Source organism: Aspergillus niger, assembly GCF_000002855.4.
Source record: "Aspergillus niger supercontig An04".
NCBI classification, from domain to species: domain Eukaryota; kingdom Fungi; phylum Ascomycota; class Eurotiomycetes; order Eurotiales; family Aspergillaceae; genus Aspergillus; species Aspergillus niger.
The window spans coordinates 1303471-1328793 of record NT_166539.1 but is presented as its reverse complement, the minus strand read 5'-3'; the positions used below and the strand labels follow the sequence as shown (position 1 = coordinate 1328793).

At 51.1% G+C, this 25323-nt stretch overlaps 11 protein-coding genes across 11 annotated transcripts; 8 read left to right on the top strand and 3 right to left on the bottom strand.

Annotated features, from left to right (window-relative positions):
- Positions 1-414: 414 nt before the first annotated feature.
- An04g05420 (uncharacterized protein) lies at positions 415-4900 on the top strand (the record flags this gene model as incomplete). The annotated part of the gene is made up of 4 exons (XM_001401869.3): positions 415-786; positions 858-4149; positions 4205-4529; positions 4597-4900. The coding sequence occupies 4 exons, from the start codon at positions 415-417 to the stop codon at positions 4898-4900; spliced, it is 4293 nt and encodes a 1430-aa protein (XP_001401906.3).
- A 717-nt stretch (positions 4901-5617) lies between these two features.
- An04g05410 (hypothetical protein) lies at positions 5618-6316 on the bottom strand (the record flags this gene model as incomplete). The annotated part of the gene is made up of 3 exons (XM_001401868.3): positions 5618-5743; positions 5807-5879; positions 5931-6316. 3 exons carry the CDS (start codon positions 6314-6316, stop codon positions 5618-5620), a joined length of 585 nt encoding a protein of 194 aa, XP_001401905.1.
- A 308-nt stretch (positions 6317-6624) lies between these two features.
- Positions 6625-8170, top strand: An04g05400 (hypothetical protein; the record flags this gene model as incomplete). Its single annotated transcript, XM_059747532.1, has 4 exons — positions 6625-6798; positions 7372-7462; positions 7542-7658; positions 7809-8170. The coding sequence occupies 4 exons, from the start codon at positions 6625-6627 to the stop codon at positions 8168-8170; spliced, it is 744 nt and encodes a 247-aa protein (XP_059600592.1).
- A 51-nt stretch (positions 8171-8221) lies between these two features.
- On the bottom strand, positions 8222-8650 carry An04g05390 (uncharacterized protein; the record flags this gene model as incomplete). Its single annotated transcript, XM_059747531.1, has 2 exons — positions 8222-8445; positions 8548-8650. 2 exons carry the CDS (start codon positions 8648-8650, stop codon positions 8222-8224), a joined length of 327 nt encoding a protein of 108 aa, XP_059600591.1.
- Positions 8651-8932: 282 nt separating this feature from the next.
- An04g05380 (uncharacterized protein) lies at positions 8933-10156 on the top strand (the record flags this gene model as incomplete). The annotated part of the gene is made up of 4 exons (XM_001401865.1): positions 8933-8964; positions 9031-9181; positions 9238-9594; positions 9650-10156. 4 exons carry the CDS (start codon positions 8933-8935, stop codon positions 10154-10156), a joined length of 1047 nt encoding a protein of 348 aa, XP_001401902.1.
- A 335-nt stretch (positions 10157-10491) lies between these two features.
- Positions 10492-10669, top strand: An04g05370 (uncharacterized protein; the record flags this gene model as incomplete). Its single annotated transcript, XM_059747530.1, has 2 exons — positions 10492-10498; positions 10557-10669. 2 exons carry the CDS (start codon positions 10492-10494, stop codon positions 10667-10669), a joined length of 120 nt encoding a protein of 39 aa, XP_059600590.1.
- A 385-nt stretch (positions 10670-11054) lies between these two features.
- An04g05360 (uncharacterized protein) lies at positions 11055-12818 on the bottom strand (the record flags this gene model as incomplete). The annotated part of the gene is made up of 1 exon (XM_059747529.1): positions 11055-12818. The coding sequence occupies one exon, from the start codon at positions 12816-12818 to the stop codon at positions 11055-11057; it is 1764 nt and encodes a 587-aa protein (XP_059600589.1).
- Positions 12819-12905: 87 nt separating this feature from the next.
- An04g05350 (hypothetical protein) lies at positions 12906-14025 on the top strand (the record flags this gene model as incomplete). The annotated part of the gene is made up of 5 exons (XM_059747528.1): positions 12906-12979; positions 13033-13161; positions 13268-13388; positions 13727-13860; positions 13899-14025. The coding sequence occupies 5 exons, from the start codon at positions 12906-12908 to the stop codon at positions 14023-14025; spliced, it is 585 nt and encodes a 194-aa protein (XP_059600588.1).
- A 585-nt stretch (positions 14026-14610) lies between these two features.
- On the top strand, positions 14611-15653 carry An04g05340 (hypothetical protein; the record flags this gene model as incomplete). Its single annotated transcript, XM_059747527.1, has 7 exons — positions 14611-14717; positions 14813-14852; positions 14942-15020; positions 15129-15196; positions 15235-15317; positions 15408-15435; positions 15558-15653. 7 exons carry the CDS (start codon positions 14611-14613, stop codon positions 15651-15653), a joined length of 501 nt encoding a protein of 166 aa, XP_059600587.1.
- A 1261-nt stretch (positions 15654-16914) lies between these two features.
- On the top strand, positions 16915-18447 carry An04g05330 (uncharacterized protein; the record flags this gene model as incomplete). Its single annotated transcript, XM_059747526.1, has 3 exons — positions 16915-17294; positions 17372-17953; positions 18009-18447. 3 exons carry the CDS (start codon positions 16915-16917, stop codon positions 18445-18447), a joined length of 1401 nt encoding a protein of 466 aa, XP_059600586.1.
- An 842-nt stretch (positions 18448-19289) lies between these two features.
- Positions 19290-25306, top strand: An04g05320 (uncharacterized protein; the record flags this gene model as incomplete). Its single annotated transcript, XM_001401859.3, has 3 exons — positions 19290-19720; positions 19778-25175; positions 25244-25306. The coding sequence occupies 3 exons, from the start codon at positions 19290-19292 to the stop codon at positions 25304-25306; spliced, it is 5892 nt and encodes a 1963-aa protein (XP_001401896.1).
- Positions 25307-25323: the final 17 nt, after the last annotated feature.

Here is a 25323-nt window from a genome sequence, read left to right as displayed (position 1 = left end):
GACGGTGTCTCCATCCAAGTGGGTAAAGAGTCCCAGTTGTTTGTACAGGATGTGTGGTAAGCCACCGCCGCATGTGGCGGTGCAAATGGGAAAAGCGGTCAGTGTATTATTACAGCCGGAGAGATTCCGGGATTCTGCTGGTTGTACCCCAGAGGCGGTGAGATCACCGCCATCGAAATGATCCTCCCAAATTGTGGGGAGGAGAAAGGAAACCTCAGGCTAGTACTGTCTGGTGGGCTGCAGCCGACATCGGCACTTTTTCTCGCGTGCCCCTCTTGACTCATCGCTGATCGCTGCTCTTCCCATCTTTAATTCCAACTAATTCATTAATTCCCTACTGACCTTTCATATTCCGCCAAGTGCAGTTGACGTCCCTCATCTCCCCCCACTTACAAGGGCATCGCAACTGTAACAATGGCTGTCGAATCAGTCTCCTTGCAGGAGCGCCTCGAGCGATGGGCTCAGAGACTCCAGAACCTCACAGTGTCTCCCCTCACCCGAGACTATCCCGACAACCAGAAGCAGGAGCTTCCCAAGAGGGCAATTGAAGCCTTCGAGTCCATTCAGCTGTCCAAGGAGACGCAATCGGACTTGCAGAAGATCTCGGGCTCTTCGTCCGGATTTACTGTCTTCCTGACAGCGTTCATCGTGCTCGTTGCACGGCTCACCGGTGACGAGGATATTGCCGTCGGAACCAGCTCCAGCGACGATGGTCGTCCTTTCGTCCTGAGAGTCCCAATTGAGGCATCTGAAACCTTCCTACAGCTGTATGCCAAGGTCCAGAAGGTATGACTAGAAAAAAAAAATAATTCAAGGTAGCGTATATTATCATAGTCGCTCATCTAACCTTTGTTCAGGCATTCGAGCAAGGCTCGGCCGAGATCGTACCTCTGGGCAGTCTACGATCCTATATTCAAGAAAAGTCTCAGTCTGAACGCTCCCCCGTCCTCTTCCGCTTTGCTGCCTACGATGCCCCTGCTGCCTCTCAGGATTACCCTGCCAACACCTTCGAGACAACAGATCTGGTTGTCAACATTGCCCCCATCAGTGCATCGGATGGCTCCACAACCCAGGCGGAACTGGGAGCTTACTACAACCAAAGACTCTTCTCTAGCTCGAGAATTTCCACCATCCTCAAGCAGCTTGCCCGTTTGGTTGAAAATGCGACCAGCAACCCGGAACAAGCAATTGGCCGCATTGACTTCATGACTGAAGATCAACTGGCCCTTCTTCCGGACCCGACCTCCGATCTGAACTGGTCCAATTTCCGCGGTGCTATCCACGATATCTTCGCCGCTAACGCTGAGAAGCACCCCGAGAGACTCTGTGTAGTGGAGACCAAGTCTGAGCGGTCTCCTCACCGGGAGTTCACGTACAAGCAAATCAATGAGGCTTCGAATATCTTGGGTCATCATCTGGTCCAGTCGGGCGTGGAGAGAGGAGAGGTCGTCATGGTGTACGCTTACCGTGGTGTCGATCTGGTGGTGGCCGTTATGGGTATCCTGAAGGCTGGCGCGACCTTCTCCGTCATTGATCCAGCCTACCCCCCGGAAAGACAGTGCATCTATCTTGATGTGGCTCGCCCTCGGGCACTGATCAACATTGAGAAGGCCACAAAGGATGCCGGCGAGCTCTCCGATGTGGTCCGCTCATTCATTAACGAGAACCTGGAGCTGCGCACGGAAGTCCCTGCCCTGGCCCTTCGCGACGACGGCTCCCTCGTCGGAGGATCAATCAACGGCCAGGATGTCTTGGCCAACCAAGTTCCTCTGAAAGCCAAGTCTGTTGGCGTCGTTGTCGGTCCCGACTCCACCCCGACTTTGTCCTTCACTTCTGGCTCGGAGGGCAGGCCCAAGGGTGTCAAGGGTCGTCACTTCTCTCTCGCATACTACTTCCCATGGATGTCCGAGACTTTCAAGCTTACGCCCAACGATCGGTTTACTATGCTCAGCGGTATCGCTCACGACCCGATCCAAAGAGATATTTTCACCCCTCTTTTCCTGGGAGCTCAGCTGCTGGTTCCTGCCCGGGAGGATATTCAGAACGAAAAGCTTGCCGAGTGGATGCGCGAGTATGGAGCTACTGTCACTCACCTTACCCCTGCCATGGGTCAGATTCTCGTCGGCGGTGCTTCGGCACAGTTCCCCTCGCTTCACCATGCCTTCTTCGTCGGTGATATTCTGATTAAGAGAGACTGCCGCTCTCTGCAGGGCTTGGCTCCCAATGTCAACATCGTTAACATGTACGGAACGACTGAGACACAGCGTGCGGTCAGTTACTTCGAAATCCCGAGCTACTCGAGCGACGAGGGCTACCTGGATACTATGAAGGACGTCATTCCGGCAGGTCGGGGAATGCTTGACGTTCAAATGCTGGTTGTCAACCGCTTCGAGCCCAGCCGCATTTGCGCCATCGGTGAAGTTGGCGAAATCTACGTCCGTGCCGGTGGTCTTGCCGAAGGCTACCTGGGTTCGCCTGAATTGAACCAAAAGAAGTTCCTCAACAACTGGTTTGTTGATAACCAGACCTGGGTTCAGAAAGACCAGGCCAAGGCAGACAGCGCGAACGAGCCCTGGAGGCAGTTCTACCAAGGTCCTAGAGATCGCTTGTACCGCAGTGGTGACCTTGGCCGGTACACTCCTTCGGGAGATGTCGAGTGTTCCGGACGTGCAGATGATCAGGTCAAGATCCGTGGGTTCCGTATCGAGCTCGGTGAGATCGATACCCACCTGTCTCGCCATCCCCTGGTGAGAGAGAACGTCACCCTGGTGCGTCGTGACAAGTTTGAGGAGCGGACTCTGGTCAGTTATTTCGTGCCGGACATGAGCAAGTGGGCTGCTTGGCTGCAAGAGAAGGGTCTTGAGGATGATGACTCTGCTGAAGGAATGGTCGGCATGCTTAGACGGTTCCGTCCTCTTCGTGACGACATTCGTGACTTGCTGCGGACCAAGCTCGCCTCCTACGCCGTGCCGACGGTGTTCATCCCCCTCAAGCGCATGCCTCTCAACCCTAACGGCAAGATCGACAAGCCTGCGTTGCCCTTCCCCGATACCGCAGAGCTTAGTGCCGCAGCTCCTCGTCGCAAGTCATCTGTGGTCCAGGCTCTATCTGAAACCGAGCAGGCGCTGGCTTCAATCTGGGCCTCACGCATCCCCAACCTTACTGCTCGCATGATCGGTCCTGATGACTCCTTCTTCGACCTTGGAGGGCACAGTATCCTTGCCCAGCAGATGTTCTTCGACATTCGCCGCAAGTGGCGCGGAATTGACGTTAGCATGAACGCCATCTTCCGTAGCCCAACCCTCAGGGGATTCGCCGCCGAGATTGACCGTCTGCAGAACTTCGAGTCTTTCGCCAGCAATGATGACAAGACCGCTGCTAAGGCAGATGCCTCGGCTACTCCTGACGAGCTTGATGATGAGTATTCGAAGGATGCCCGGAAGCTGGCAGAGACTTCCTTGCCCGCCTCTTTCCCCACGCGTACCGAGCCTCTCCTGTCCAGTGAGCCAACCATCTTCCTGACTGGTGCCACTGGCTTCTTGGGTGCGCACATCCTTCGTGACCTTCTCACTCGCAAGTCACCCATGGCCAAGGTTGTGACCCTGGTTCGTGGTAAGACCGATGAGCAGGCGCTTGAACGTATCCGCTCCACCTGCCGCGCCTACGGCTTCTGGGATGAAGCCTGGACCAGCAGACTGCAGTGTGTTTGCGGTAACCTGGGTGAGCCACGCTTCGGGTTCTCGGATGCTCTCTGGGACGACTTGACCAAGCGTGTGGATGCCGTTATTCACAACGGCGCTCTTGTCCACTGGGTCTACCCTTACTCTACCCTTAAGCCAGCCAATGTCCAGGGCACCATCGATGCGCTGAAGCTTTGCGCTAGTGGAAAGCCCAAGCAGTTCTCTTTCGTCAGTTCCACCAGTGTTCTCGACAGCGACCACTATGTCTCTGAATCCGAGCGCATCGTTGCAGCCGGTGGAGCGGGTATCAGCGAGGAGGACGATCTCGAGGGCAGTGCCGTCGGGCTTGGAACCGGATACGGCCAGAGCAAGTGGGCTGGAGAGTACCTGGTCCGTGAGGCAGGTCGCAGGGGTCTGAAGGGAACCGTCGTTCGTCCTGGTTACGTTCTTGGTGACTCCAAGACCGGAAGTAAGCGAACCTCCAACATATTGACTCCCAGATCATGCTAACGTGTAAACTCTAGCTACCAACACCGATGACTTCCTCATCCGTATGATCAAGGGATGCATCCAGCTGTCTTCCCGCCCCAACATTAACAACACCGTCAACATGGTTCCTGTGGACCACGTTGCCCGTGTGGTCATCGCTGCCGCATTCCAGCCTCCCTGCACTCCCATCGGCGTCGCCCAGGTCACTGGACACCCGCGTCTCCGCTTCAACCAGTTCTTGGGTGCTCTCCAACTGTACGGATACGACGTCCCGCAGGTTGACTACGTCCCCTGGTCCAAGTCCCTGGAACAGTACGTCAATGACGGACAGCACGACGACCCCGAGTCTCAGCACGCACTGTAAGCTTTAACCCTAACCCAATAATCCCACGTTATACCCCATCACGATACTAACATCCCGTCCCAGTATGCCCCTCTACCACTTCGTTACCTCCGACCTCCCCTCCAATACCAAGGCCCCCGAACTGGACGATGTCAACGCCGCCGCCTCTCTCCGTGCCGACGCCGCCTGGTCCGGCATCGACGCCTCCGCCGGCGCCGGTGTCACCGAGGAGCTGGTCGGTCTGTACGCCTCTTACCTCGTTCAAACTGGATTCCTTCCTCCCCCGTCTGCCGCTTCGGCCGCAGCTCGGCCTCTGCCTACGACTCAGCTGAGCGAGGACCAGAAGAAGGCCTTGTCGAACGTTGGTGGTCGTGGTGGTTCCTCTTAAGTTTATACATATAAGTTTGTCACTGTCTAGCGTGCTTTGCTACATGGGTTTTCGCTTTGGGGTTATGTGGGTTGCTTAATTTGTGTGGCACATTGTATGAGGTTATGACCTTTTTTTTCCTTTCTTGGGTGACATAAAAGTTCTTGTATGGCTTGATGGGGAGGCTGAAAAAAAATGTATAGAAAGGACTGTATATGAGGTGGGTGGGTTGGTTTAGAGGTAAAGGATTTCCCTATTTCATCAATGGGCTATGGACGAGTTTAGATGTTTCTATGAATACATAGTCAAGTATCTTATTTCATCGATACATTATTTCGTTACTGAAAATTATGAGCCTTTCTGTCCAAACAGCAAAATGTCAAAGATCCCTTGGTGTCATTCTAGACCTTCGAATCCAGGAAGATCAGGAAGGGGGCCACGCAGCGGGCGTAGTGTCTAATGAAGTGCTTTGCTACGGTAAAGGTTTCCTCGGTTTTACGGTGCAACATAGTTCGATGCGGATCAATCTTATTCTTCCTAGCAAGCAAGACTAAACAAAACTGATAAGTAAGGATCGACTGAAAAGCAACAAATAACAAGACAAAGCCCGAGACATAATCATCGTCACCATCTCCACCGTGATCCGCATCACCCCGTCATCTCCAAATTGATTGTCATAGATGAGTGTTGTCATCAGGGACCCCAAAGGGCTTCTTCCAGCGGCCATCGACTCAGCCACTAGCTAGTACCCCAGGTAGCGTCACCAGTGTCAGTGCCCTGGAAGGTGAAGGATGAGGCGTTCTGGACGATACGCGCGACTGGCTTGTCCGACTGGTCGGTGGTGAAGAAGTCGATGATGAATTTCTGGATTGCGGGTTAGCAGCATGCCTTACTATTGTCCTGAAAAATGGAAATGGGAGTGCATACGCTTCCATCCATGTAGATTTGGACGCTCTGGTTGCCCTGGAGATATTGTTGGTCGTCATAGTAGACGGTTGCACTGCTGGCTATTAGAATGTGATGATTTGTATGAATAAAGGGCAAGACTTACTTGATAAAAGCACTGTTGGGCCTGTAGAATCCAGCAGCTTCACCCTTCACGGCCTGTCCCATGCTCTTTGAAGTCAGGTCAAAAGTCAAGTCAACCCGAGAGATGTTGACTTTGCCGCTGATCCGGTCATGGTAGTTCCAGTGATAGCAAGAGCAGCCATTCGCATGCGCCAAGGATGCCTCCAGCATCTGTCGACCCAGGGGCCGGCTGATCTCCTGCTGGAAGGCCTTCTTGATTTGTATCTCAGACACATCGTGGCCATCAGAACTGGTGATGGTCACTCGGCGAAAAAGCTGCAAGAGCTCCTCGTCCGAAGAGCCCGAGTGCGAAACTGCCTGGAGAGACATGGTCTGCACAGGAGGAGCAGTGGTCACAACGGTAGACATTGCGAAAATTTGATTTCTTGAATTAAAAAGAGTAGAGTCAGAGGTTATTCTTGGTACTGTTGCTTGCTTTGCGAGCTCTGTTGGTGATGATGCTGGGAAGAAGGAATGGAGGAGATTCTGCCTTCCTTATATAGGTTTTGAGACTGAGTGAAGACTAAGATTTGACATTCAGCTCCGACTTCTGTTCAGATGCTTTGAGCGATGCGAGTTCGTGACTGGTAGAGTCACTTCGAGTAAACACCTCGAGGCATGCCTGTCTCGGACCTGGATGTCGAGTGGAAACTTCGCTACGAACTTCCATCTGCACGATGGATCACATTTCAGCTGTCCTTGAGCACTCGGATCTCACGATAGCAAGTCTGATGTCTTCGTTGGGCATGAATTCGGCTATGCGCTGCGAAGCTGCTTGCGATGGGTGTCTCCATCTTCGAAAGCATGACTTTGGAGTATACAGTCCAGCTAGCCACATTCTCATCTCCAAGGTGAGAAGTTGTAGGCATGGGCATGAAGCTATTGGCTCTCAGCCCATACAGGAGCAGGCATTACTCTTCCCATAAATCCCGTTTCTCATCGGCTATTTTGGCTACTGGTCATCATTGGTGGTTCATATGCGGCTAGATGTCTGTACATAGTCAGACCTACAGAGAACGATAATTTCTTACATGAAGCAAAGCTGCTAGCCATATAGACGCACCCGTTTGTTTTGACGAAGGATCACAACGCCGTGCTGGAATCTGATGGACAGACGGTCTAGTCTGTACCTGGCTTGGATATAGACTGTCCAGTGAGATTCTCTCAACGGTGTCTGTCGAAGGACATGAAAATAACGCATCTCCAATCAGAATTATCGAAGACATAATCAGGTATACATATCCATGGCAGTTTGCGCATCTTAGTAGCCACATACATGCAAAAGAATTTCTCAGTAAGAGGAACGATGCTCACCCGACGAGTCAGCGGTGAACGGCGGTCTTCTCCTCATAGCTTTCTAGATGTATATGAATACTACCTAGATGTCTGTCGATTCAAGACCGTTTATTGTCCCTAAACGTCAGGCTGCACTGGGTAAGAATGTCATCGAGTCCTCTCAGAACTGCCAAATCCACCGATTGGTGATATTGGGAACTGATCTGGGTGCTGGAAAAAGTTCATGCAGCCAGTATTCTGCAGGAAGCCGCGTGAACCACTGACGAGCAGTGACATGAGTAGAGTCAACGTTCGACAGGCTGCGATCAGATCCAGCTCGGGAATTTTTACCAGATTTCCTTCGGACCTGCCGGGATGTCCGGACTGTTCAGCCATGACATACGGAGCTTGGCTTCAGAGCGCATAGCCCCACGACGTAACAGTTCAGCCAGCCCTTGATGCTACAGACGTCTGTCCGGTTTTTCGTACGGAAGAGGCAGCTTAGCCAGGTCTGTGGCCAAGTCGGATACTCTGCAATACCTGCACCACGTGCAGAATAGCTCATTGACTGTTGCGCAAAGCTGAGGGTGCCCCAGCTATTGTCGCTATGCAGCCTTCAGTCGCCTGATGGTTACATCGGACCAGTCTTTCCCCAGAAAACCAGTGAATCATGAAGCAGTGGCTGGCGCCACCGCCACCAGCACCGTTCATTGGCGGGGTCGCCTTGCTCGAACGGGATCCTACCCCGGCGTCTTATTCCTCTGTTTCCGAGCGAAGAACCACCGTGATTTTGTTGTGGCTTCCGCAGGGGTTGGAGTGTGCCCAGGTATAACTCTAGCAGGTTATCCTATCAGGAGATCGCTGCCTACTTACTTAGACGAGACGGCGATGATGATTTCCACAAGGCACGTGCAGCAGCAGTACATTCATTCTATCAGAAGAGAGTAGAGGTAGTGGTGTGACTGAGGCGAAAAGCAAAGAAGATCGAACCGAATAGGATTATCTAGAGAGAGAGAGACAGAGAGAAGAAGAAGAAGAAGAAGAAGAAGAAGAAGAAGAAGAAGAAGAAGCAGCAGCAGCAAACAAGCAAAGCTGCGGATCACGGGATTCCCTCCTTGGCGGCCCCTCCTTTCTTTTTTCTTGTCTATTAGTATTAAAATGCCAGTCCTCTCCATCGGTCCCCAGTGTGCTGTATATTTGCATCGTGAAAGCCCCTCTATTGTCTTCCATAGACACACATTGTGCCGTAGGAATGGATGATCTTCATGATGAACCCCGCATAAGCTTCCCGACCCTCTTGACCGATGGGTCAAGCGCAGCTCAACCCGAGAAAGGCTGTCGGTAACTCATCGGCTCTGGCAACTCATCGCTTCGCACTTTCGGCAATTCGGTGGGGAGCTTAATAATGGGGTCAACCAGCTGGCTCATGGCTCATTTATGCTTCGGCAACTCAATTGAGTCTGACTAGCTAGCCCCGCTCCTTTATTTTGGACTTCAGTCAGTGGTTGCTAGGAAGTATTGATAAGCTGCTTGCAGTCCCATCAAGGTACTGGATTTTCTCGTAAACTCTTCTACATTACTTCCCTCCAGCAATTGGTCACTTAGAGCCTTATTTGTACGTGAATTTCACATCTCATAACCTCCCCGCATCTTTCCGCGTGCTTGTGGAAGTGACTAACATGGCGTTACAGTCATTCAAACTGATCCATCATGGCCACCAACAACGACATGGAATACGTCCGGTATGTAAATTGTGATTGTGACTCATCTCATGGACTCTGACTTAGCTAACGGAATTGGCATGTTAGCCTGGGAAACTCGGGACTGAAGATCTCCAAAATCATTTTGGGCGCCATGTCCTATGGCGCCAAACAGTGGCAAGATTGGGTTCTAGACGAGGAAGAAGCTCTCCCTTTGATTGAGCATGCTTACAAGCGCGGAATCAACACATGGGATACGGTACATTCAAACTACTATCTCCCTTTTGCCTCAATACGTTACTAACTAGCTTCCAGGCTGATGTCTACTCCCACGGCCGTTCCGAGGAGGTCATTGGCAAAGCCCTGAAGAAGTTCTCTATTCCCCGTAACCGGGTTGTCATCCTGACCAAGTGCTACTTCGGTGTGGATGACCAAGGCAACTTCCCTCCGATTTCTGCTTCCGGTGCTAACGACGGTGGTTTCGTCAACCGGGTCGGCCTGTCCCGCAAGCACATCTTCGACGCCGTTGACGCCAGTGTCGAGAGACTGGGAACCTACATCGACGTGCTGCAGATTCACCGGCTGGATCGCGATACCCCCCGTGAGGAAATCATGCGGGCTCTCAACGACGTGGTTGAAAGCGGCAAGGTCCGATACATTGGAGCTAGCACGGTACGTCTTTCCTGTTCCCCCTTTCCTCCAGCGACGCATGCTTACGCCTATCAAGATGGCTGCGTGGGAATTCCAGACCCTCCAGAACATCGCCGCCCGCAATGGCTGGCACCAGTTCATCTCCATGCAAAACTACCACAACCTAATCGCCAGAGAAGAAGAGCGCGAGATGATCCCGTACTGCCGTGACACCGGCGTGGGCCTGATCCCCTGGTCGCCCATGGCTCGTGGTGTGCTGACCCGCCCGTGGGGCTCTCGTTCTACTGTGCGTGAGGCGACAGACGGGGCACTCAAGTTCCTCATCCGCAGCCGCGAGACGGAGTCGGACAAGGCTATCGTCGACCGTGTCGAAGAGATCGCTAAGAAGAGGGGTATCAGCATGGCTCAGGTGGCCATCGCTTGGTCGCTGAGCCATCCCAATGAGAACCCGATTCTTGGACTCAACAGCAAGGAGCGCATTGACGAGGCTGTTGCCGCTACCAAGGTCAAGTTGACTGATGAGGAGATTAAGTACCTGGAGGAGCCTTACATCCCTAAGGCTATCACTGCTCTGGAGCGGTAAAGGTTAGAATATGATCATCTAATCAATGTCACTATATACACAGTAAAATCAATCTGTTCAGTCACACAAATGAGCTACCATTCATTGAATTTAAGTACAATGACATAAAGGACGAACGAACTCGTAGTCTTCATGCGCATGAATGGACATATTTGCGATTGACTGGATCTATGAATTCAGGCTTGTTCCCCCTCATTTAAGCCGATCGGTTACAACAAACCCCGCAAACCAATTGTAGTAAGTATGCGATCCCTCGGAAACTAAACCCACTACGTTTCTGGCTGGAAAATGCCTTCTTATCCTATTCCCTGCATGTACTATGAGTTCAAACAATAATGTGTCGTATGTGCCATTTATATGTATTTTTCAAGCTATTTGTACGTACTCTACAAAATACCAGGTATATCTCCCCAAAACAATCAATGCTGCGGAGCTTGCTTAGTACATATACACGGACAGGAAGGTGGTGTTAATGTTGATGGTGAGGACGGGAAAGAGGAATCAGGAGGGTAAGAAAATAAGAGGGTAAGAGAAAAGGAGCGCTATATCAGATATATGTCGTGGTATTCATATCGCTGGGAAGTGCAAAAGAGCTGAGAGATAATATGGGAGAGACAAGTGTCATGCAAAGTTGAAAAGTGGGAGAGGCCAGACACCCAGTGCGATAAGAAGTAGCGATAGCTTCCGGCCTTACGACGGAGACCTTGCCATCCACTTGCATACAATAATACAACCGCAGCTCCAGGCTTTCGTGTCACTATTGTAGTGTCTGGGACAGATATTCTCGCCTCTGCAAGAGGGAGAGATACGAAAAGAAGACAACTGTCCAGAGCAGATGAAAACAATGAATGGAGATATTTGTGAAATGGGTATGTGGTTTTAAAGCTCCAGGCTTGGCTCAATGATGATGTCCGGTCTTGCGAATAATATATTCGAAGAGGCTGCTAATCCGATGCCGACGCTTTCCCTTGCTCGGCGCCGAGTCTGCGGGGGAGTCAATACCTTTGTCGCGAAAAGAATCGGCTTGGCGTGACTGGTTGTTTTCGTATCCCCTGGACCCGTCTATCGCTTGATCCGGGGAAGCTGTCATCTTGAAATCTTGGACGTCGGATTTCCTATGGGAAAATAACCTGCGGCTCTTGGAGTCTTGTCGGGCAGGCTTGGCTTCGACGGTTTCGTCCTGTCTCTGCTCGCGAGGACTGGAGAGCGTACTGTGTCGGGTGAGACGACCGTTGCTACCCGAAGCACGTCGGTTAGTCCGCTCAATGAAGGCCGCACCAGTTGAGTTGGACCGTCTCGATAAGCTCCCAAAGGTCGTCGATCGGTCGGACACCGTGGATTGTGAAGGGACATAGCTGGATGTCGAGAGGCGATGTCTTCGACCATTTAGCGGGGGAACATCATCGTGGCCATCATCCCTCTCGGTGAATCTGTCAGTCTCACTTCTAATCGCAGTTGGCGAGCTGTGTCTCGACGGACACATTGTCTTAGTGTTGATCGCCAAGGCTGAATCGTCGTAAGTGAAGTTATGAGACCAGCCTTCCCTAAAGGCTACCCATATGCTGGTGATAATGATCAGCATGCGAAGGTCATTGTCGGTTTTCAGAACCTTTCGGTCCAGTGGATCATCCATCTCGGAGAAGTCGCTGAGCACGGACATGGCGGAAGTTGGCGAGCCAGCAATACCCGGTGTGGTCGGAATCGAGTACTCATCATACACCTCGAGGTGATTGCGTGTCATCGTACCAACAACCGGGTGACGGCGAGTGCTAGGATTGATCACGCTGAACGTAAACCGCTTGCTGTCCTCTTGCGAGAAGCCTGGGGGCGCAGACACGCGACGATTCCTCCCACCTCTCAGAACCCACCGCAGGACCTGGATACCATCATCTGTATTGGCCACAAACTCATAGGAGCCATTGGCAAGAGGCGTGGCCTCCCAAACTGGTCCATGGTTCAAACAGATCTCCGCCTTCCCTTTCGATAGAGCATCGTCCCTGAAGAGCTGGCATATCGTTGCGACCACCTCACGTTGTTCTCCGCCTTCATCATCGGAGCTTAGGGACCTATCCCCATTATCGCCCGGTGCCCGCTCATAGAGGTCACTAGTTACGACAATGAGGTCATTGGGGCCTAGTCCTTTTTTACCGCGGAAGATCATCGGGAACTTGCGAGCTAGAGGTGGCAGGAACACGGTGGAGGGAAGCACATCCAAAAGTGGGAGAGGTCGTGGGGTTTGCGACACACGTTGAAGCTGCAGGAGAAGCTTAGGCCGGAGCTTTAATCGCCTATGGCGTGCGTGGGCCGCGGGATGCGCTAGCTGGTATGACGTTTTAGGGCGCGACGATTGTTTCCGAACTGATTGCGAACGGGCGATCCTTGATGGAGCTAGGACTGGGGTGACTGTCGAACGCTCGTCATCGCTCGAGGATAATGTATCAATGGCAGCTTTGCGCGGCATTGTACGCTGCGTCGTTTCTGGTTCCGTGGGTTTGCGCCGGTTATAGATGCTGCCTAGTCCCCACGATGGCAGGGAAGCGAATGAAATTGCCGGGGACGAATGACGCGTCGGGCTAGGGATCTGGGTTTCGGATGGTAACCCGGGGTATTCGTTTTCGTGAGCTGCTGCCGCATCCGCTGTTAAGCCAAGGTTGAATAGCATTATCTCTTGGGATGCGACAACGTCTGTTAATTCTCCCCGATCAACATGGACGGCATAGATCGGTGGCAGTGACGGGGATTATCAATGATGACAGTGACGGGGGTGGCTGTGGCTGACAGAATACGTCAGCCTAAGCCGATGCAGCTAGTTAACAAGTTGCCGTAGTTCACTGGTTTGGTACCTCGTTATACCAGAGATATGCTGAATAATTCAGAGCAATGGAAGGCAAAAGAACAAAGATAAGGAAAAGACCCGGATCAGGAAGAGATGGCGGTAGTAGTAGTGGTGGTAGTAAGAGAGGATATGACGAGACAAGGAAGGGGGAGGATGGATGGAGGATATAGTAAGTAGATAGAATGAGCGTGACCTGCACGGGAACTATCAACCCCTCCACCAGAATAAGGCTGAAGCTGCAGATGAAATATAGCGAAGGAGGGGATTGAGGTCAGCGCAGGAGGCAAACCGGATAGATGGATGAATGGGGAAATTCAGATGTTGTACGACGTGGACATTGGAGGAGCAAAGAGCAAAGAGTGGGCGGAAGTATGCAAGGGAGGCCGGACAGTGTGGGTTAGGGGGTCCAGAAGCGCCTTAATATTCAGACTTTCAGATGTGCGAGGAGAAAGAAAGAGAATACGAATCGCATGTCAGATGGGATCGATGGATCATCGATTAGAGGGGCGAAAAGATGGCGGTCAAGATCCCACCATGAATCTGGTGGGCAAATAGTCATAAATAAGAATCATCCATCATGCTTCTTGAATCGAACTAAATAAATGGGGGGAGGGTCAAAGTGGGAAAAAGAAAAGAAAAGAAAAGAAAAAAAGGGTATGAAAAAAAAAGGAAAAGCAAAAATTACAGCAAAAGGAACCCACATGGATCCAGAAGTGACAATGACGGTTTAGTAGGTCACATCTGGTCAAGATCCCGCTGGGGGGCTGTTCTTTCCCCTTAGTGTCTCTGCCAGTCTGATCTGGGTATACTCCTCCGCAGCGATGTCCATCGGAATCTACGGTCAAGAGCGAGTCAGCCAAGCCAAATCGTGAGAATGAAAGTGAAAATTAATGTTTCTAGGAACAGGCTGGGTCGTCTGGTCTCGTTGCATGAACTGGGTCCTGACCATCCATGGCCGGCAGCTCGCATCCATGGCCCCAAGCAGCTAGCCGACGATCCTCTTCTTTCGGAACTAACCAAACGCCGACACTAAGATTTCTTCATTGGATGGCAACCTCCATCGGCGGATTATTGGCTGCATCGTAATCCTCTCGTATTGCTTGGCTCGTATCAAATCAGCGAGGATGATTACTACAGCACAGTAAGTACATAGTTAGTATGAACTGTGCCCTGCAGAATTAATCAATTCATTAATCAATTAATTGTTCCTATTATTATGACGAAGATCATCCGAATGCTTCCATGGAGCAGAACTATCTAGGATTACAGTTAAGAAACGGAAGATGAGTAGCTTGACCGACCCGTTGACCGACAACAGCATTTTTCGGAGCATCGGAGCTGGATTATGCAATGGCGATTAGGTAATGGAGAGAGGGAAGACCATGCCGCTGCTACTATATGCATACATACTACTCCGTACTTTCTGCTTAAGCGTGGTTAATTATCCCCCTGTGGTGTAATAAGCATTATCAACCCTCATACTTGCCTTACCTCCATAGGAACTCACAACGCACCTCTCACGTTGCTTACTTTACTTACCTCCTATCAGGTACCAACAAAGAAAAGTATCCCAGCTCAGTCGGGCTCTGGTATCTTAAGTTTTTTCTGCCGCGGTATGATGATGATTAGTTTCGGGGAGAGCAACACCCCCTCCATCGCGGTGTCCCCGCGGACTTCGGGTTTTCGACAACTTGCTGCAACGGAACCGGAAGCTCCGACATGCCGGTAAGGTCCGCACCGTGCCATGGGACCGGATGTCGGATTTTAGAGGCAGCAAGCAAAAAAGAGTTTGGACCTCTGGGTCTGCAAATTTGAGGCAGACACGCCGCTGACTCAGTGCCACTGGTGACGGAGACCAGCGTAAGGCTGAATTGGGACTAAAGTACAGTAATCACTAATCACACTCCTCTCTTTTTCACCCCCTCACCTGGCTGAAAACGGTAGATCAGATCGTTGGTGCCATGAGACTTTCTGCTCCCTTGCCCAACACAGCAGCGATAGGTATACTATCTTCTGATCTAGTGTCTGGTAACCGTCTAAGCCTTGTCCAGCTAAGCTTACTTTTCGTATCGACCGATCCTGAGACTACTTGGCAGTGTCGGATGCCATCCTGAAATCCCTCGTTGTCTCCCCGAGGCAGTCCAGTCCGACCGAATGACTTCCTGGGTCGGGCTTGGCATTACGATCTAACAAACGAGGGTCTGGTTCTGGCGGGGACCAAATGGCAAACTTTTCTCTCTAGTCTTGTAACCATGCCATCGTGGACCCTCCTATCTTGCATGAAAGAAAAAAGTCGCTAGCTGCTGAGGGCGAGGCTGAGAGCGGGTATAGTTATGGAGAAAGTTTAGTTGGTCAGCTGGTCTTTCAACTTAATCGTACGAAAATCTATTGGAACTATATTTCGGAAGAACACAGGCTTCCCGCGGCAAGGCAATATGATGAGGTGGGCGATACCAAAGAAACGCACAGCTGTTCATTTCATCAAGCTTTACGAACACCGCATGGTTTACTGACCACTACATTCGACTGAGGCTCGAGCTAGCTCAGAGAAATAGAGGGGAGCAGGAGTTCGCTTTAGATATCGCCCAGGGCAGTGCTGGAGGGGGTAGGTGGTGGATACTTCCTTCGTCCGTCCAGCTGAGCCCTAAGGTGTATAACTAGCTATACCTATCACAAGATACCAGTAAGTAGGTGGGTGCCCTGTGTAAGTGCCCCTTGAAATTAAGAAAACTGTACGTTGTGAACTACTTTGGGCGTAGATACTTCAACTAGTACTGGCCATTTGATGTAGCGGGCTAGCAGCGGCAGTCATCATTTGATGTGAGTGCAATTTATTAAGTACCATAACATTCTGGAAATTGGCATAGCTGGTGCTCCCTTTTCCACACACTGAGGTTCCTTAACTCGACCCAATGTAATTAAATGTCTCGATCATTTCCCTACTAGCGCTTGTCGGCGTCTAGATTTGCCTTGTCGCCGTTGAGACAATGGCGCTAGGACATTCTCTCCAGCGCCGACGAGAATAATCTTATCTAATTCCTACTATGCCGAAGCCCCTTCGGGCATTCCCCGTCATGTGAACCTGCAGCAGATTTGAATACGGATAATTGGAACTGAAGCAGTCGGGCTCCATCAGTTCCGAGCGCGCCGTAGGGCTGACCTGCCCGCGATTTAGCGGGATGATCCAAGGTTGGATGACCTGTTCACCCAATCCAGAACAGTCGGTGGCTACTGGACCCTGTCAACTGACTGTTCTGAATAATACTTAAAAAGCAGTTACCTGAACAGTAACGACTTCACCAATGCAGAGAGGCAAAGTGGTCTGACATCATCATCATCATCATCATCATCCCTTTCAACTAGTTATGATGATGTATCTTAAAAGTGTAGGATGTCTCTACTCGGGTCAAACAACTAGCTATTTGGTATTACTATGTAAAGTACTAGCTAAAGCGACTGGAAACGATATGGCTAGTATCGAGTAAAAACTCTTCTTCAGAACAGTTTACCAATCGACTAGGTTTCCACCCACTCGCCACTCCAATTATGGAGACTCAAACCGGCATGGTTTCATTTGGTCCCCCTCACAGTCCACAAACATTACGTAGTTGTGCAGTGGTGGATGCTGAATAAGGGGGACTTATGCGTGCCGAGGATTCCGACCGATCAATCCACAGTCCGTCATCCCGTCTGGTGAGCTTCGACGCGTCTTGCCTTCTCCAGATCCCCTTTAGCTTTACCTCGGTTTCTTTGTCATGATTATGTCGGGTTGATCAAAAATCCCTCTTTCTAAGGTGAATGGGCGAATGGGAACCTCCTTGGCGACCAATTATCGGTTTTGACAGTCATCTTACGATGTTTGCAAATCTGGTAGCTGCACAGAACTAGTGAAAATTACACACGCAAGTACTGCCTGGTGACCATGAGCTCCTCTTTGAGCTCCCCAGCGACAAGTCGCCCGAGTCTCCTTAATCCCCGCCAGCCCATCAAGGCGTTGACGGTAGCTTTCTGTCTCTGGAAGGCTCTAGTATATCTGGTCATCATCAGTTGCCCTGGCCTTGGCTACGACACTTCCACAAGCCATCTCTACCATAGCCACAGTCGCCCTGATGTCACCTCAGAAGACATCACTTATGCGCACCTTCCCATCCCGCTTAAGTTCGTCCGGTGGGATTCCGTTTACTTCTTGCATATCGCCGAAAATGGCTATATCTTTGAGCAAGAGTGGGCGTTTGGCTACGGGTACACTAGAGTCCTTGCCTATATTGCCACTGGTAGATCTACCTGTCTTCCTCACCGAAGGTGTATCGCTGTGTTATTTGAGCACTAATTGTGGATGTAGCATTGCAACGATTAATCGGCCCTAGTGGAGCGGCCAGGACCGCTGTCGTGGCGACTGCTCTGTCTCATATTACCCATTATCTTGCCGTCTTAGCCTTGTATAGACTCTCCGTCAACGTATTTGGCCGTGACACGGCCACTCAAAGACTAATCTGCTTTCTTTCAGCAGTTCTGCACGTCATTTGCCCTGCAGGAGCATTTCTTTCTGCGCCGTATGGGGAGTCTTTGTTTTCTTTCCTCAACATCACAGGTTTCTATGTCTACTCGTCCTCGTTTCTCGATAGCAAGGCGGGGAAGCGTCTATCCGGCGACGTGAAACTGCTGGTAGCTGCGATCTTGTTCTCAGCAGCTACTGCAGTTCGTAGCAATGGAATCTTAAGCGGTATTCTGTATGCTTATGATGCTCTTTTGCAGCTTCGGCGGGTTTGGTGCCAAAGGTTATCAATTGACGCTTGTGCCCATCTCTCCGTTATTATCATCAGTGGCTGTGTCATTGCCCTGGGACTTGTCGTTCCGCAAGTCGTGGCCTATTCCACATACTGTGTGGAGGACGATATTTCACGTCCGTGGTGTCAATGGCTTGTCCCTAGTATCTATCGCTATGTTCAAGGACATTACTGGTACGTTGGGATGGCTGTCAAGCACCGCAAAACGCACTACTAAAATGAAATACAGGAGCGTAGGTTTCCTTCGGTATTGGACCGTCTCCAATATCCCACTCTTCATCCTGGCAATGCCGATGCTGGCCATACTTTGCCGGTCGTCGCTATGGGCACTGGATGTGGCAGTGCCCTTTATCTTTCCGAGAGCCTTAAGCGGAGTGGACCAAGCGTCGTCGTCAGCCACGACAGCCTCCCTTCTTCTCCGACTAGCTGTGCCGCAAGGACTGCTTGCCCTGATGGCTCTGACCTCTTACCATGTTCAGATAATTAATAGGATATCCTCAGGATATCCACTGTGGTACTGGTACCTCGCATATTTGGTGTCGGGCAACTGGGGGCAAATGCGACCTTCCCTGCAAGACAGCCGCACCTTTACTGTGGCTGTGCGGGGCATGGTAGCCTATGCACTGATCCAGGCCATTCTGTTTGGGTCTTTCCTCCCGCCCGCGTGATCCAATCGCAGGTCTCTATAATAGGGTATATGAAGGATAATATAACTCATAATATAAGAAAAGTACCACGGCCTGCGCTTTTGCTCTCCTTTCCCCGGTCAAAGGGTCTTTCTTGTAATCACGCGCGGCGAACCATGGAGAAAGTGGCCTCGAACATCGAGTCTCACGGGTTCTATCCCTCTTCCCAGGATTGTTCTTGCCGCTCGAAGTTGTAGGATGTAAACCCCACTATCCATTGAATGGATTCATCTTCGAAAAGTCAATCTCAGAGGATTTACCGTGAGTAGGACTTGCCTCGCCGCGGCGCAAACCACTCGGTGGTTGTTCTGGAGACGGGGCCCAATTAGGCTGCGGCCGTTACGTGGAATTATGTCATCACCGATCCTACAAAACTGAGCCAGATTCACTTGACGGACACCTCCACCGTTGGATTGCTACGTCTGAGCTCGAATTTATCGCGACCCCGAGCGTAATTCTGTGCAAAAAAGCTTTCCTGGCCGAAATCGCATCTCATACAAGTGATACCTGACACCTTACTCTTGGGTCTTTCATCTTGTGCAGTTTGGCGCCTCTGACATTCCTGGTCGCCCTGTTAGCCAAGTCTTAGTAAATCGCTCATGCGAAGACTGATAGCAGATCACTGTTTGGGCATCGATATCTGCAGCTTAGGATTTGCTTCCAACCTTCATGTTTAAGGTGCGACTCCGTTCATTGCCACATACTCCGTTTCAGTCGGTCAAGATAAAGCTAGCTAACACACCGCGGTCCTCAGAGTCCCCCCGAACCTCCTCCCACGTTCTCAACCTTTGTACCCCAGTAATCGCCGGACTGATCGCTCGACTATGGATCATTCAGGTCCTAAGGCCATTCTAACATCCGATAACTTCCAAAATGTTCACGAGATATCGCGAGCTACCTCTCCGGGAGGTGAGCCTGTCGCCTTAAACGGAGAGGGCGAGCCCAAGGCACGGGTCCGGCCTCGTACATACCCATACTTCAAATACCTACCATACACGCCGGAAGACGAATCGGAAAGGCAGCGCAACCTGCGAGAGATTTTGAAACAGCTATATATCGCGGTGGAGGCTGGTGACTTTAGCCCTGGTGCGGTGCACTGGACGCGAGAGCTCAGAGGATGGCTGTCACTCAAGTTTGATCCGACTCGAAGCGAGCGGATCAACCTTGTTAAGCTGTACTATGAGCTATCACTTGCTCCTGGAATCGATCCTAATGTTTCAGAGCGGTTCGCAAGCATGTTCATGCTCCTTACCAAGTAAGTGCGCCCGTTCTTTTCGTCGCTCGGAGACATCGGAACTAAATTTGGCTACAGGCGCAAGCATTATCTCAGACCAGTCAAAGATTTAACACTAGATTGGAGACCGCTATACAGGGAATTAAAGTCATTCGTTCTACCGACAGAGTCTGGGCTTGTGCATTCAACTAACTTGAAGCGCAATGTCAAGACATTGACCAAGCTCTGCGCCTTCGTTCAGCTGTATATTGACCCTTGTGAGCTGCCAGCTATGCTGGAAGAATTCCTTCCTCATTACACTACGTCCTTCTCGGAAGGTGCCTTTGTCGTCGTTGGGTTGATCAATCTCCTCCTTCCCACTTCTCCCCCGCCCGAAGCCAGAGAGGATCTCCTTCCGCATCATTATCTCCCCACTCATTTCCATCTCTGGTCACTTGTGAGCCGCTCGAAGACATTTGACATCACATTCCTTGACTATCTGTCTCGTCTAGCTCGAGACTCATTGCCCGCTGGCCATATACCCTTCTCAGAGTATGGCTTGTTCACGAAGGAACAGTCATCGCTCATTTTTACGGCTATCCTCCGATTACTGGAAATTCCGGTTGGGCAGTCCACATCGCCTTACAGCGCTCTTGTGGACATCTCTTCTGGGCTGGGAATAATGCTGGATCGAGACACTCGGAAGCACCCTGTTGCTCATCACATTGCTCGGTGGATCGTGATGTCACTCTCGCCCGCTTGCCTTGAAGCCGAGGAGTCAGTGCTTACTCAGCTTGAGGGCCTCATACAAGCTGTAGAGACCTTCTTCCATCCTTCCAATTCCGGTAGTTGGACCAAGACCTTGTCCCAGTTGGTGTACTATCTAGCCGACTTTTTCGTCATGCGCTGGAACCGCGAGCAGAGTGGGGAGATGGATATACCACCAGAGCGGAGGCTGACGGAGCCTTTGAAGCGCCGTTTCGTGCTCTGTCTGCGCGACGTCATTTTCATGGGTATATATGCCAAAAGTGGTACCGCAATGAGCTTTTCTCTGTCTACCCTCCAGAGTCTGGCATTCTTGGAGCCTCACCTGATCCTTCCAGGAGCTCTGCAGCGGATATACCCGTCACTTCAAGGACTTGTAGAGGTACATCGTACTACCTCTTCGCTCCGTGCTCTGCAGGTCCTCTCGCGTATTATCTCCAGGACAAAGGGCTACCGCTGCCATATGACCACTTTACTGGGTCTTGCACTACCAGGAGTCGACGCTAATGACCTCGAAAAATCCCTGCATGCATTGTCCTTCACCCAATCCGCATGCTATAACATTCCCATGGCCGATTTGACGAGGGAAGGGGATGATGTAAATTGTAACATGCTCGCCATGCAATGGATTACCGGCGAGATGGAACGCATGGAAGAGCAAGGCGTCGAGGTGCAGCTGAACTACGACACCGAGCTGGACGATGAGACGGAAGAGATGATACTGCGGTCCTCTACGTGCGGGTTTGGGGACTTCATTGTATCGTTTTTGGGTCGTGTTTTCACCCTCCTAGAGAACCTGCCGGACGTGACCAGAGTCCGAAATGGGTCTCCTGAAGAGAATATTGTGAATACTCTCCCCGCCACCTTCATGCCGTTACTCTCATCTCTCTCTCCGGAGTACTACGATATTGCCCTCTCGAAGGTTGTCGACTTCGTGTCGAACCATGTTATCCACCAAGCTCGGGATGCAATGGCCTTCATCTGTAACTCTGTGTGCAAAGTCAGCCCTGCAAAGGCTTTGAAACGCTTCATTCCCGTGTTGACCCAGGCTATTCGTACTGAGATCGATGATAATGGCGCAGGATCAACTAGGACAACAGGCACAGATGTCCTTCCTCGCGACCGTGGCCTGGTATGGAACGTCAGCATGCTGAGCATGTGTGTCGTTCACGTCGGAGATGCAGTTCTGGCGCATAAGAAAGAACTCTTCGACATAGCTGTGTACATGCAGCAGAAGTGTAGGGGAATACCGACGGTTCATATCTCCAATTTCATTCACCATCTCCTTCTCAACCTGACGGGAACATATACATCGGACTACTCATTGTATGAGCCTGATGTGGTTGCCAAGGGTATACAGCCTGATTTGTGGAGCTACCGACAGGATCCTTGTAAACTGAGCGTAAAGTGGCATATTCCAAAGCGTGAAGAGCTCGAATTTGCCGTTGAGCTATTCCAGAATCAGGCTCAGTCTGCTCTCAAGCAGCTGACGGCGCTGACCACTGAGACATCCAGCGTCAAGCGTGATGGAAGTGGTAAAGATTGGTCAGACGAAGTAACCAGAAATCTTGTCCTACTACGACTTATTCTTTCGGGTATTTCAGTGCTCTTTGACCCGAAGGCAGCATCAACAACAACTGTCAACAGATCCACTACATCCTCCAATGATGTGGAAATGGCAGATTCCAAACCAGATTCGCACACCGTTGACGATGAAGATGCCGACTCGGCCCTGGACAGCTCTGATGAAGCGGCTGTCCGGGAATCTTTTTCATACCCGACGAATTACCCACTGCGTGAGACGGATCAGATGTACACTACCATTCACGAGATCCGAGAGAAGGCTGGCTGGGTCCTTCACGATGTCCACAGATTCCTCTCTGATAAGCAAGAGGACGATGTGCCTTGCTTTGCAGCTCTCTACTCGGCTTACCGGTCATGGTTTGTGGACGTGGGTATTGAGAGGTCCGCTCATGTCCTTGACAGAGTAACACGTCTCCTTGCGGCCGATATTCACCCTTATAAGATGAGCGGTATTCGTAAGGACTACCCTCGTCCTCTGCTCGTACGCAGGGCCAATGTGTACCATCTGCAGCGCTTGAGGCACAATGCAGCGCCTCGGCGTCGGTCTAAGCTGGATGAGATTTTGCTACTAGATATTGCTGAGTCCTGCGTCTCGCTTTACACCGAAACGCGGCGCAATGCTCAAAGTGCGGGTGAATCGGCCCTCAAGGCTGTATGGGGTTCCCGGCTTCTTGTCATCCCTCCTCTTCTCAAAGCTCTCCAAAAGGGCATCAGGGAGAATGACCACGCACGGATTAAAGGAGCATTGTTCTCTCTATTGCTTGGTAGCGTCGCCAAGACAGTCGGTCGTCACTGGAAGTTCGCGCCTACTTTGGTCCGAACCTTTATAGACGCAAGCGCCGTCGACAAACCGTCTGTGCAAAGGATCTGCTCTAGCGCTGTGTTCCAGATCATGGATTATGGTCGTTCCATGGAAAGAATGGCCATTTTAGATCGCGATATCGTCGAGGCAATCGCCCCACAAGAGAACGTGGCAGATGAGATCACAGAGAAACGGGAGACCATCAACAAAAAGCGTGTGCTTATCGAGAAGAAGAAGGCTGACTTGTCAGAAGAGCTTGTCAACCTTGCCCGGGTCTCCCATTGGAAGGTGGCCAGCCGTGCAGCTACTATTGTCATCACAATGGGCCTCAGGTTCGATTATGTTGCGAGCGAAAACCTCATAGACTTGGTGACTCACGGCTCAATTGACGATCACCCCGGTCTAAGGGGCATGTATTCTCAAGCGCTCATCGCATTGTTCACGATGATAGATGTGCGGGCAATTTGCAGCCATGATTACAAGAATTACATCTTGGGACATCAACATTTCCCTTCTAAAATCAAGGTTGCCACCAAACGGTACGAAGAAGGATGGACCAAGGAATATCTTTCGAGTTTTGGGAATCCCGAAGCGGAGTACTACGTTGACCATGATTTCCCTGGTTGGCTGGTGTGGGCAGACAGCATGCCTGCCTACAAGTCAAACGTGGCACGGGATATCGAATATGACGAAGTAGAGTGGAAGGTTCGCGCCTATATGGGTAAATTGTTCGACCGAAGCTGGTTCTCCAAGTTCTTCATGTACTTGAAGCAGGAGCCCCGGGATCCTTCGGCGGATAAATTCCGCATGCCCTGCGCTATGATGCTTCTCTACGCGTTCGAATTGATGCTTCGAGATGGCCTCACGGCAGCCACTTTCCAAGACATTCAGGAGGAAATTCAGATTGTCTTTGAAGATGGTAGCGACAAACATCAGCATAGGGCTACCGCCGAGATTCTTGGCGCCCTGGTGAGCTCTGTGGCAGATACAAGCGTCGAGAAACGCACAATGGTCTGGGAATACGCGTTCCCCATCGTCCAAAAGATTTTCACTGATGGCTTGACTCCCGAGAACTCTGGCTACTGGACGACTTTCCTCCATATGATTCTTCAGTGCCGGGATCCTCGGCGAGCTTGGCCATTGGTTGACTGGCTTGCCAGTTTCCGGCTGGACATGGGTACAAACGCCGCCTTTAAGGAAAGCTCCAAGATTAATTTGCTACACCAGTCTATCATCGACGCTGGATGGCACTTCCAACTCGAAAAGCCGATCATTAAGGATTTCCTTGCCCACCTTGATCATCCTTACAAGGGCGTTCGCGAAGCGATGGGCCAGACGATCGCGACGATATTCCGCACCAGATACCACGAGTCATATGCCGATCTCAAACGTCTACTATCAGCCCAAGAGTCGGCCTCATCGGTGGGTACCTACCCTTACCTTCCGACCGAGGATTTCACAAAGATGGTCCATGAGGTCTTTGGCCGCATTGAGAAATGGCGCCATGAGAGGACTCCTGGCCAACAAGCGCCCTCTTCCTACACATCGGGCTGCAAGACAGTTCTTCTGTGGCTCGACTCGACTCTTTCGTCTCACGAGTGCACGCAACTGGTTCCCTTCTTCCCGGATTTGTTCACGGGGCAGCTCTTGCACATGATGGATGTCAAGGAGGACCCAGAGCTGCAGTCCTTGGCATATCATGTTTTCCGTCATCTGCCCAACATTCCTTATCCTGCTGAAGACAATTCTGGGTTCATTAAGACACTCATCCACATCGGACAGACCTCCCCCTCGTGGCATCAACGCCTGCGAGTTATGATCAATATCCAAATCATATATTTCCGTCGTCTTTTCTTGCTCTCCAACGGTGATCGAGACAAGCTGTTCGAGTGTGTCGCGAGCATGTTGGAAGACCCTCAGCATGAAGTGAGAGTGGGTGCATCGGCCACACTATCCGGCATGATCCGTTGTTCACCCGTTTCTCTGCGGCAAGAGATGGTCATCCGACTCAGAGAGCGGTTCACTAAGGTGTTGGTCGACAATCCCCTTCCGAAGAAACCCAAGGGATTCCGCTCTGGCCTATCGACTCCGGTCTCCTCAGGGGCTGGTACACCGACCCCTGAACATACTCGACTCATCTTAGTCAGGCACGGTGCTGTTCTGGGTCTCGGTGCGCTCATCCAAGCGTTCCCATACAACAGTCCGCCCCCGAGCTGGATGCCGGAGGCGCTGACGACTCTTAGTGTTCGTGCTGCCAGTGATCCAGGTATTGTTGGTTCTAGCGTCAAGTCTATCATCAGTGAGTTCAAAAAGACAAGGCAAGACACTTGGCATATTGATGCAAAGGTAAGTTTCAGCCACCATAGGGGAGTAATCAAGCCTATGAGTAATAAGTCACTGACTTGTTTATCTAGGCTTTCACGTCGGATCAGCTTGAGGATCTTTCTGGAGTTCTTTGGAAGAGTTATTTCGCATAATGTGCAAATGAGGGAAG